Source organism: Xyrauchen texanus, chromosome 42 (genome assembly GCF_025860055.1).
Source record: "Xyrauchen texanus isolate HMW12.3.18 chromosome 42, RBS_HiC_50CHRs, whole genome shotgun sequence".
NCBI classification, from domain to species: Eukaryota; Metazoa; Chordata; class Actinopteri; order Cypriniformes; family Catostomidae; genus Xyrauchen; species Xyrauchen texanus.
In genome coordinates, this window is record NC_068317.1 from 14,253,365 (window position 1) to 14,266,033 (window position 12,669).

The 12,669-nt window shown below is 38.2% G+C and overlaps 1 protein-coding gene across 1 annotated transcript in view; it reads right to left on the reverse strand.

The window, feature by feature from the left end:
* The window catches only part of LOC127635292 (POU domain, class 6, transcription factor 2-like), a 137,171-nt gene that overhangs the window by 26,876 nt on the left and 97,626 nt on the right, over positions 1 to 12,669 (reverse strand). The window contains exon 5 of the mRNA XM_052115208.1: positions 3,216 to 3,356. Within this exon, the coding sequence (XP_051971168.1) occupies positions 3,216 to 3,356 (141 nt within the window). The remainder of the gene's footprint in view (positions 1 to 3,215; positions 3,357 to 12,669) is intronic.

The window sequence follows — 12,669 nt, forward strand, 5'->3', positions numbered from 1 at the left end:
CACATGTCTTCTGATATGAGTGACAACATCATATACTGAACATAAAAGTACACTGCTTGAAAATGAAAGACGTTTTATATGCTGAATCTGGCATGAATTTAAATTTCAATTGGATGTCATTTTGTGCCAACTGAACTGATTTAACTGATTGAAACTCTTGTGGAAAGTTTTATTGTGATCATTCATATTCATAAGTATTTGTAGACACTAAAATGTACAAAATAAATGTATTGACAGCATCTAAGATGCAAACCCTTTTACATGTACACCTTAAGAGACCTACAAATCTTTACGAATAATCGTCAGAATACTGGTCGGAAATTAGCGCAGTTGACCAAGTTCAGTACTCAGACACAATCTCATTGCTGGACTCTCAGTTGTCAGTAAATAGTGGAGAAACTTTGTCCAAAAAAGGACCTTTTTAATGCCTGTGACGAGGAGGAGGGCGTGGCCGGGCCTTGATGGAGCACGGCCGGCGCTGAATCAGCTGATCAGTGAGAGCGCGAGATAAGGGGCAGCTGGAGATGCCGGTTCGAGAGAGACACACACGGCCGTGCTGCCATTTATGTTTTAGGTTGTTTTAAGTTAATTTATATCATTAAAGTGTATGTTTACCATTCAGCTGGTTCCCGCCTCCTCCTTGCCTGTCCTTACCTGTTACAATGGCATATTTATTTATAAATAAAATTCAGATGGGACTAATAAAAGTAGTAATTTGCACTCTTTACACTTGTATGGCTAAACTCAACGATCATTAATGCACAAAAAGTATTCAATATTAGTGTAACGTGTCAATATTTCAACTGAAGTTATAATTCGAATCAGCCCTTGTCTATTTAAAAACAAGAAAAATAAATCATGGTTCCAGTAATGGACTTAGAATGAAAGTAATGGAGACAATCCATCAATGTTAAAATACACACTGAACACAAGCAAAGAACTTTGGCGTTATGTTTGATACCAATCTGTCCTTTGAAAATCTAATTTTCAATGTTTGTAGAACAGCCTTCTTCCACCTGGGAAATATTGCTAAATTAAGACACATGCTCTCTGTTGCTGATGCCGAAAAACTAATTAATGCGTTCATGACCTCAAGACTAGATTAATGTAATGCATTACTGGGAGGATGTATTTAAGTGTCCTTATGACATGCTATATTCTGTCATGTTCATTACGATCACAAAATTCTGGCATGTTAATAGTTCCTAGAACATCAAAATCCACAAAAGGAGGTAGATCATTGTGGCAGCAGGGGCATGGTCAAGTGTCCGTCTGGAGAGAGAGAGAGCACGGTAAGGGCGCTTGCACCTGAGCTAAATTATGTATAACTCCTGTGTCTAATTATGTGTGTGAGCAATGGGAGAGCGGCATAAAAGTGTGACACCGCCAGCAGATGACAGGGAGAGTCTGAAGCTGATGTTTATTGTTAATCTGAAGAGTTAATGTGAATCTAAAGTCTATTGAGAATCTGAAGTCTGAACTTTATTGTTAATTTAATGTGAAGCTGAAGTTTGGAGAGGCAGGCATATTGTGGCATCCAATCAAGCAGAGTATTGTACCTACTTCCCCATGTCGTCCTTTAAGTATCCCCAGAATCATTTTCCTATTTGGCTCCTAAACTATGGAATAGTCTCCCTAACACTGTTCGGGATGCAGACACACTCACTCAGTTTAAGTCTAGACTAAAGACTCCATTAAGCCAGTCATACACCTAATATATCATTCATCATGATCTATAACTCTGCAAAAAATTGAATGGCATCTACGCTAATATTATCCTAATTGTTTCCCTGTCTCAACCTTGGGATTCAACCCCAGATCCAGCTCCATTCCTGCTTGGTGTCTGACTCCACTGTTATGTGCCTCTGAGTGATGATGACTAAACACAGCCGATTCCAGCCAGACATCACTTCAGTCTATTACGATGAACTTCAGGGGATGAACTGATGCCAACTCTAACCATAAGACATGGGATACTTCATATGCCATTGTCTAAACTTTAGATTTAGGATGGACCTCACCAAACCTCAACAAAATGACCTGCCGGTTGAACTACAATACACCTCATTAATATCTGGCTGCATCACCTTGGTCTAATGATGGAAAGTGAAAGTGGAGATTTAGATTAAAAAGGACTTATATTTAGATTTATTTCTCACCCACATCTATTATATTGCTTCTGAAGATATGGATTTAACCACTGGAGTCATATGGATTACTTTATGTTTCCTTTATGGAATTTTTGGAGCTACAAAGTTCTGGTCACCATTCACTTGAATTGTAAGGAACTACAGAGCTGAAATATTCTTCTAAACATCTTCATTTGTGTTCTGCAGGAGAAAAGAAGTCATACACATCTGGGATGACATAAGAGTGAGTAAATGATTAGAATATTTGAATTTTTTGGGTGAACTATCCCTTGAAACACAAAACATAATTTTGATATATGTGTACTAGAACCACATTTTACTCTCCCTATAAATTCTAATGAGATCACATCTACCTGAACAGTCATTACACCTAAAACGAAAAGTTAGAAGAATTCCTAAAAGAGTGTAGCTACATAGACAGGCCCATAGAACGCAATTTCTCTAACAATATATTCCATTACATTAGAGGAGAGGAAGTGTCAGTGCGAGGAGGGGAATGAGACAAGGGTTAAGGTAAATAATGCCATCTGTAGCATGAAAGGGCACATTGGCTATACAATCTTTCCTTTAATATGGGAGCGGTGTGCACCTGCGATAAGATGATTCATTAGATAGGGCCCTGGTCTGACAAGCCTCATCGTTCAAGCCTCTGGATACTGATGGAACAATTTTGCAGTCGGCCCCGTAAATATGACAAGGTCAGCGTGTTATCCCCTGCGCTCCTATGCCATTGTCCAATTTAAACACAATGCCTATCTTGGGCTAAGCACAGGGCATGGAGGTCAAGACTAAAGACAAATTTTTATTTAGTCACCTAGGTAACATTGTACTAATTAAAACAACCACAAATTACATTTTTGGATGAAGTATCCCTTTAAGTGAACAGCAAAAACGTTACATCACATAAATGTTGTGTAAAAATGGCAATTTGTCATCAACCCATTTACTTACTGTCCTTTATTTTCTAGTCTACTGATTAGTGAATAGCAGACTTCAGCTTATTTGTGCATTGCAATCCATGTGAGCTTTCATCTAAAAAAAAAAATGAGACATGCATGAATGTACCTGTCCTTGTGCATTGGTGACCAGCTGCCCAGTGACCCCCTGCAGACTTGAGAGTGCATTACCAAACACTTGTGATCCGGCGATTGAACCCATCGCTGCTGCTGCCGCAGCAACCGCTGCCTGACTGGCCAGAGGGTTAAGCTGAGGAAGTGAACACAGAATAAAAACTAATGATATAGAATTCAAAATAATGAATACAGTTGGTATATATCACACACCACATACAATAGGACATAAAGCTGTATTTTAGGGGGCTTTCACACTTGGTTCGATTGCCTGTTCTGAACCAGAGTTCGATTGCTCCCCCCTCCCCCCTGCCCCTGATGGACTGTGTTCACATTATATATTTGTATCCGAACCGCGGTACGCTTGCGTCATCAAGCTGCAGCTGGTGCGTAATCGTGTTGCTTGATAACCGCGAAATGAAAACGCGTCAAAATTCAATGAATAGACTTGCTCGGTTCACATTTGTTCTTCTTTTTTTTAACCTTTGGTTTTGTTTTCAACATCAAGATACAGAAACACAATTGTGTCTGTCTGCCGCAAAAATACTGAAATCGTTCAAAAGACAGCGGGCTGTCCGCCGAAGACAATTTTTGCGAAGGCAAGCAGAAATCATCTCTCTGCTTGCAGTGCGTGTGCGTCAATCCCGCATTTCGTCAAGGTAAGTGTATTCACACACACGCACGCACGCACGCACGCACGCACGAAAGTAAACCCTTTCCGCTCATTTTGAAAGTGACGCGTGTGAGACTGACGACCACATTATACGTCATCAATAGCGGTTCACTTCCGCGGTTTGGTTCGATTGCGTTCATATCAGCAGCGAACCGTACTGGAGTTCACATGAACCGTACCCCAGACCACCTTTTTAAGCGGACCCGAGTACGGTTCGTGGGTGCGCACCCGAGTTCGGAAGACAGCGTTCACATCATCCAAACGAACCGAACTCTCATTCGAACCGGGGTGCGCACCAAAAGTGCTAGTGTGAAAGCCCCCTAAAAGTCATTGGTGCATCAGTACATTTATACAGGTCTACACATGGTGTGCATTAGCAGAATTAATACTATAAACAGTGTTTGCAACCAATTTACTTAAATAATGTGACATGTTTCTAAACAGGATATTTAATGAAAAAAGTGGTGGCGAGACTTGATTTAGATTTTATTGGGAATTGATAACTTCATGAAAAGCGAGAAAAAAAGTCTTTATATGACATAATAACAATTATTTTGTGAAGTAAATTTGGCAGAAAAGATAAAGTACTTTATACACTGAATAAATTTAAGCATGAAATTCTCGATTCAAACATGTAAAATGAATGCTCTAGATTATAAGTACATATTATTTATGACAGATTTTTATATTTACAATGTATAATAATGTATCATTTCTGAAGTTACACCATTTCTATTTGCTAATTTCAGTACATTTCACAGGTATATAAAATACCTAACTTTTCAAAGCTGGTGTTCCCAGCATGCACCGGGCTTGAATCATTATGGTTTCTCTGTTTGCAAGATGATTTACATTGTTTGGTAACTTGTTTTGTGAAGTCCATTGTCTACTCAAAATTACCCATTCATGATAAAAATAAATATCTGTTGATTTTTACTGTCATCCGGTTTTGCGCACCAAGTGCACAGCTCTGGATCTTAGACTACATAGCATGCGTTAAGCTTTGTCTGTTTAGTACGTTAAACAGCATAGATTACTAGAACATTTGTTTGAGTAAAATGTACAAATAAAGAGTGATAAATTTACTTGAAACAGAGTATTGTAATGTAAACTTCACTTGAAAGTTTCTACTTAAAGCCACAAAAATGTGTTGCCTTTCCTTGAAAATATCGTCTGTTAAATTTACAGTTTAATTGTGGAAAATGTTTCCTAGGTTGCAGTTAATTTTTTAAGTAAACTCCACCCCACTTTTTTTCTGTGTATACCTTCTGTATGAAAAATAAGACATTATATTTTGATGTAAGATTACAAGTGGAATAACATAGCACCAATTAATCATTCACAACAAGAGCATATTAAGAAAATGAATAGGGTTCATTTTGATTTTATGTTGACTTTAAATAGAATAAATGAACAACAACTATATTAGAAATATACAAATCTGTAATTCAAATTTAGAACCAATTATACAAAGAAAATGTAATCTCTGTAATTGCTTACAATGCCAACCAGTGGTAAAAAAACACACATTAAATACAAAAATGACAGTACATAGAAATGTTTAACGCAATATGAGTAGATCTGCACGGACTGCTATAATTGACACTTCACGATTAGTTAATTGAGGCAGCTGTAATAGTAAAATAATGTTTTCCAGCTCATCTTTCCTTAATAACTGAAATTCCCTGAATTTCTGTTGTGCTATCAAAGTCTCAAGTGGTACATAAAGTCTAGATTTAAAGAAGGCAACCATTTTTTCTTAACCCCAACAGTCGATTTCTCTGCTTTGGAGTGCACTGCCAGTGTCAAATACACACATACAGAAGCATACAAACACACAGGTGAATAAATCAAACTAACCCCTTAATGAGCAAGGAGAATGAAGTGCTTATTTGGTTGCAGGGCCTTATTAGGTTCTTTAAGTAGATCAAGAGCTCACGCAGGACTGCACACAGACTCCCCAATTACTCACAATGAGGCAGTAATGGAAACAGCGCTCCGTGCAGACAGGGGAACAGGCGCGGTGACAGCAGACAGAAAGTGTCAAAGAAAACGGCATATCCTAATGGCAGTCAGCAGTGATATAGGTAGCAGGTTATTTCTGAAATCAAATTGCTGTTCTTTTTGACACCTTCTGAGTTTGCCTTAGCTATGAATCGCAATGCAAATACGCCTAAAACGACTACGACGTTATCTGAACTAAAGTTCACACGTGTACAGCGATGATATTTGTGATGCCATGGTGCTTTAAAGGAAAAGTTCTGTCATTGTTTACTCACAGGCATGTTGTTCTAAACCTGCATGGCTTTCTTTCTTTCTTGGAACAGAAAAGGAGAAATTTTGAAGAATGTACTGGTTGTTCTTTTCCATGGAATTACAATGAATGGGGACTGGAGATTTTAAGCTTCAGAAAGGATGCTAAAGTACCATTAAAGTGGTCCATATGACTTGTGCACTATATTTCAAGTTTTCGGAAGCCTTATGATAGAAATCTGTGAGGAACAGATCAAAAAGTAAATCGCCGTTCACTGAAAATCTTGACATCTGCCCTAGCTCTCCGTGGTGCATTAATGAGAGTTCATGAGAGAACTAGCGATGTCTGATTCTTTTCAAATCAATTATTTTGGGTTGGATCTTTAAAATGAATCAGACTGATTCAGTTTTCAAGTTTAACTCAATGATCTGGTCTCAGTGGTTCTTAACCTAACAGAAGGGGAAGATTGTCAGTAAAAGTATATATTTTTCTTGCAAAAAGCTCTTGTATGGATTTAGAAGACTTATATATAGCACACAAGTCACATGGACTTATTTCTTGATATAAGGTGTGCTTTTGCATTCCTTTTGTCCTCTTTCATTATTCGTTATTGGATGGAAACCAGTGATCAGTTAATTCTTCAAAATTTCTCTTTATCTGTTCCAAGGTAGAAAGTCATACAGGTTTGGATTTACATAAGGGTGTGCAAATGATGACAGATTTTTCTTGTCAGCTAAACTATTGCTTAAAGTAAAGAAGTAACCATATCTAACAAATCTGAGGCAATATTCGTCTTCTGTTTCCTGTCTCACCCAGTCTGCCCCCCCTACCCCTTCCATCTCTCAGCGGGGGCCATTCAGCTTTGTTAAAGTGAGAGCATTCAGCTGCCATTCATCTTTCATCCTATCACACCATCATATATTACCAGGCTCTCTGAAATCAAATGATGAGAAAATACCACAGAGCGATCAATACTTTTTCATTGACAGTAAAGGTTAAGCACATTAAGAATGACACCACATTTGTCTTATGAAATCATATTTCATATTGGTGGCCTAAAATTGGCTGAGATTGATACTACGTCCCCCGGACAGAAAGTCATCCCTTTTTATCACTAATCACAGAAATCGCCTCTTTGTGGCTGCCATTTCTTTGTCCTTCTGCAAAAGTCAAGTGCCAGTTGATAATATCAGCGACCCAAAACGTTAAGGGCACAATTTTAGCTGTATAATACCTCGGCATGTGGCTATTGTGAGTGGTAAAGGCTCTTTGAGACTTGAGGACAATTCTGTGTTTTGAGGCTTTCGTTTTTTTACCATTTTTCAAGAGATTTTCAAATGATTGTTTTGCATTCATTTGCAAGCTACTTAAAAACAATTACAGTTCACAATGTATCAGTATGACAAGGGTTAATGCACTCAGTTTTTATAAAGGAGCCTTTAGTCTTTGTTGTGGCATTAGTAACATTTCAGACAGCTTGTGATTTGATAGTAACCCAGAGTGACACTTCTGAGTGCTTATTCTGTTAAACAGAAAAGGAGAATAGCTTTGTGATTGTAGGAAAGTTGGCTGTGTAGACAGCATCTTGAGCTAACATCTTCAGATAATAAAAACATGTATTTCTGAGCGGGGGTGAGATACAGGGAGAGAGAGAGAGAGAGAGAGAGAGAGAGAGAGAGAGAGAGATGGACAAGGATAGCAATATCAAGCAGGGATTGAATTCAAAGATAATCCTCTATACCCTATCAGAGGGCAAACATTCTCTCTCCTTCACTCTCTCTCACTCTCTCGCTCTCTCTCTCTCTCTCTGATGGAGTAGAAGAAATGCGTTCTCCCGGAATGATAAGATGGGTGAATTATCTGAGCTGATACCTACGTATATAGGATCTTCTTTGTGATCCACTGACATCTGAATGTGATGTTGCTGATTTACTAGGTTAGCTTGAGAAGTGAGTCTAATATAGTCTCAGAACAAGTACCTTAAAGGTGAATACTTTCTTCTATCCCAGCTTAATATACAGATACATGAGTAAGGCATTTGTTTGTTGGCTTCCCTAAAAAGTTCAAACACAGTGGCTCTGCGGTGCTTTCAAAACACTGCTGTTTGTTCGAGCATCCTGAACAGCATGTGTGAGCTACAGTTTCTGGGTGAAATGTCCACAGGGTGGCGCCAAAAGTGAGTATTATTTTTAGTTGTAAATGATGTAAGACAGTCAACAGGAAAGCATATGTTATTACCTCTACCGCCTAACCCAAACCCCAACCCTAAACCTGACCATCAGTGGAGTAAATATGATATTTTAGAGCAAAAATGCAACCTCTGAATCACTCTCACCATTGTTTATGTGAATGTGATTACTTCCTGCATTGCACGGGATCAGAACCCGTGTCTCTGTGGTTGCTTGCACAACACGCTCTCAGTAGTGCTTGAGGGAAAGGTGACCACAATGAAAAAGATGCAAAATGTCTGATGGAGGATAACGTTTGTCAGTAAATCGGCTGAATGGGACTGATTTCAGTGTACATGAACTTTCGGAAGCAACAGGTTGGTTTCCTGTGAATACAATATAGCCTGCTGCTTTCTTTTAAAATGTCACTGATCCTATACTGTCTTTTTAACATTTAGGCATATACTGTACCTGTATGGGGAAGGCCTAATTGTCTACAGCTCCGGCTATTGTTTATCGGTTTATTCATATTATTTTGGGAGCTGATCATTAATATTTGAGCCCATTATAAAATACTCAACAGCACAGTGGCAGATTAAGACTCTGTAACTTTGGGGGCAGCAGGAAGGAGACTGGGTGAATGCAGGGGATTGCAGTGTTTGTCATCTAAACAGGTGATTTTCCAGCAGGCTGCTTTCACTTGGAGCCATGTGGGGAGGTAGGAAACCATGTTACTGCTCCACTATTTGTGTTGATTGCATGTGTGTGTGGATTAAAACAGCTGGTATTCTTTTTACAGACAAACAGCAGGTAACCACTGGGTAAATGTGGTAAAACACCAATTCTTTCTCCTCTTGAAGAGGTGAAGGTTAAAGCTGAGGGAGAATGAGAAACAATTTTGTCAATTGAGTGAAGGTCTGACAACATGTCAGATTGGTTGATTATTTTAGAGTGAAACTATAGAAAGAAATAAAGAAAGAAAGAAAGATGAAGGGTGTGAAAACCTCTCACACATGTTTTTCACCCCATTGCAAAGTGGGTGAGTAAATTTTAAACTCTATTAATTTCTGTGAGGCCTGCAATGACAGTTTGACCAGAGGGTCAGATGGAGCAACAACCCATGTAATCTCTTGAACAAAGGAAAAAACGGCTTGCTGTTACTATGGCAAGGGACTTCTGGACATCAAAGTAAAGCGAACCAAAAGCAAGAGTTCATTTTTCGCAGTTTCTTTTCAGACTGCTAATACAATAGGAAGAGCCAGACCCAAATGGACAGACTATTGCTAACACTCCACCATCTTATATGTGGCTCATATAAGAATATAGACAGAGTGTATGAAATTAATGTTACAGTAACAGAATTAATATGATCTTCTTCAGATACTGTAGGACAGGTGTACTCAATAGGCAGACTCTGGTCTGGATCCGGACCGAATGACTATTCAATCCAGACCAAGATCTAAATCTTTGTGCAAGTTATCTGACACCTGGCTAAGTGATTGTGGAGGCACAGGGCCATAACCACAATGTACTTTGAGGGGGACACGTCCCCTCCAATAATCAGATATGGCCAGATTGCCCAAGGTGCATTCAGACTTTTACATTTCAGGCCTCCTATGCTATGTCCCATACATTTTCTGAATGTAAAAATATTGAAACACAAAAACTGTTGTCATTCAGCTTCAAAATTAACTGTTGATCTTATTCTGGGAGTTTTGACTGTTTAGAATATATTTTATATTTTTCTTTATATATTTTTCTTGCCAATGTGGCAAGTTATAAAAACTATTCAAAACTCTATATGATATAGTTTCATAGCCATATGACACTATGAAAGCTATGTATTATTATCTACGTATTAATTGTGTAAGATAATAAAATTATCTTGAATATCTTTTACCCGGCTGAATAAAATTTTTCAAGTGTAAACCTTGCTAAATTTGCAGCCTGATCTCATGAAAATGTCCTGACTGTGGAGACATTCTTTGCAGAATTATGTTACTTGGTCACTAAAGGGGGTCACACACCGGATGCGTCTGACTGAAGACATGTCCTAGCGTGACGCGGTGTGGTGCTTCTCATCCGTTGTGCGACAGCCTTAACAGATCCGAGTTCAAATGTCCACTGTGAGGCGCTCAAACAAGTTACATTTTCCTCCAAACGGATGAGATTTTCAAGGTTAATGTTTTATCAAGTTTTTAATCAACAAAACCGACTTCCCTAAACCATTAACTTACACATCATTGCTGAAGCAGCCATGTCACTTTCGGCTCACGTGTCAACTAACTTACTTTTCAGGAATCTATCCTTGTCTTTTGCACTGCAAGAACAACGCAGTTGAGTGACCATGCAATTTGATCACACTTGAACAAGCTTGTGGTTATGTAATGCAAACGTTAAAATCATGTATCACTTTACAAGTAATGCAATACAGTAAAAGAGTTTAAATGTCATAAGATAGCACTGTGTAAGGAACATGGGAAAAAGTAACTGTTTATGAACTAATAATCTGCTGTTTTACTTGTGATTTTTGTGTCATGAATTTATACTGACTAAATACTGTTCGCAACACTCTACATTGTCATTTAAGGGTTACATTTCAATGTGCTGATAAACATGAAGTCCACATATGTGGAAAATGGGCAATTTTCAATGATACCACATCTGTGGGTCATTTCACTTTTTATTTTGTTATCACTCTACAGTATGGTTCTATTCATTAACATTAGTAAATGCATTCCTGTTTATTTACTATGAATTTTCACATTGAGAATAAATGTAGTCATCCAATAGTTAAAAAAATTTTTTTTCAGAGACTTTATATGGAGTTATGATGAAAATAAGGTGCATTTCAAACTGTTCTGAGACCAGTGCAGACAGAGAGCACACTGGAGGTTAAGTCAGCATCCTATAGCAAGGGAGCATCCTATAGCTTTCCTATGAATCCAAGAGCATTCACTCAAAACATCCAACAAAAAGTTCAGTTTCAGGCTGCAGATGATGTTTGGACCACATCAATAATCATAAGAATAATCAACACTCCTGGACACATTATAAACTCTTTTATGAAAAAAAAAATCTGACATCTATAGCTTGGTGTTACTTAAAAGTTCACAACTCAGTCCTGCTGTCAAAATATTCTACATCAATTACTGTGAAAAGTATAATATTTCATTTTCTTGCTTGTTTATTAGTTGCTACTAATTACAAATCAAAATGGGAAATGGAAAATCCACACAGATCTTATGAGGATAATTTATATACAGTATATATATATACACACACACACACACACACACACACAGTATATGTCAATAGGGTAAGAAAACTTACTTCTAATACTATAATAATATGCAACGCAATTTTGCTTCTTAAGTAAATGCATTTTTGTTAAAAGCATGTTAAAATGCTTTACTGGAACGCAAGACAAAAATGCAGCTTAAGAAAATTTACTTTTAAAGTGTTCAGCATTACTTTGTCAGTTAAATGGAAGGAGAGACAAAGGACAAATCTACACAAGTGGACAACTCTGACATGAATTTCGATTAAACAATGGAAATGCTGAAATTTATTTTTGCATCATAGCAATTCCTCTGTCAATCACACCTCTGTGTCACTCTTTCTTCTTTTCTGCCTCATTCTGTCTATCTTTCTATTTTTTCCCATTATGGAGAGTGGACATAATCAAAAGTGACACATCTGAGCATGCTCACGATCTCCCCAGTGTCACATCCAGACCTTATGCTGCCTCCTTCAAAACAAGTCCTCTCTCTTCATCCCACGTTCTCCTGACTGGAGGCTCCCCTCTGCCTGGGTACATCAAAACACCATTAGACTGTCCCAAACACCTCAGCTCCCCTGTTGGAGCCCATGAGCCCATCACCTGCCGTCTCCTCTGGACTCCTCACACTACTGTCGCTACTTACAGAGCCGCATTTCACCTTCCCATTGACAAATAAATAAATAGCTGAGAGCAAAACAGAAAAAAAACAGACTTGAGGGAAGAATAGGTGAGAGAGTAAAACTAAAGTAAGAAAAACTGGAATAAAGAGAAATGCAATGCTGTAAACTTGCAGAAGATAAGCAGGCCTAGTACTTGAGTCAGCCCTTCCATTATGCATTGCACTAAAAACCGTGTGGTGGCATAAAGGGGGGGAATGCTCTGTTGTATTCTGTGTAATTTTGGCTAATATAGTAGGTCATCTGGGAATTTCATGCATACAGTGTTTGTACAGTACTGAGTCAATACTTTATACAGCGTTGTAAGAGCTGTGTGGTAGAATGCTATTCTAGATACCACCAGGGGCACATCTTCTGACGCACTTAAGAGCTGTTTAAAATGCTGCACTTAATA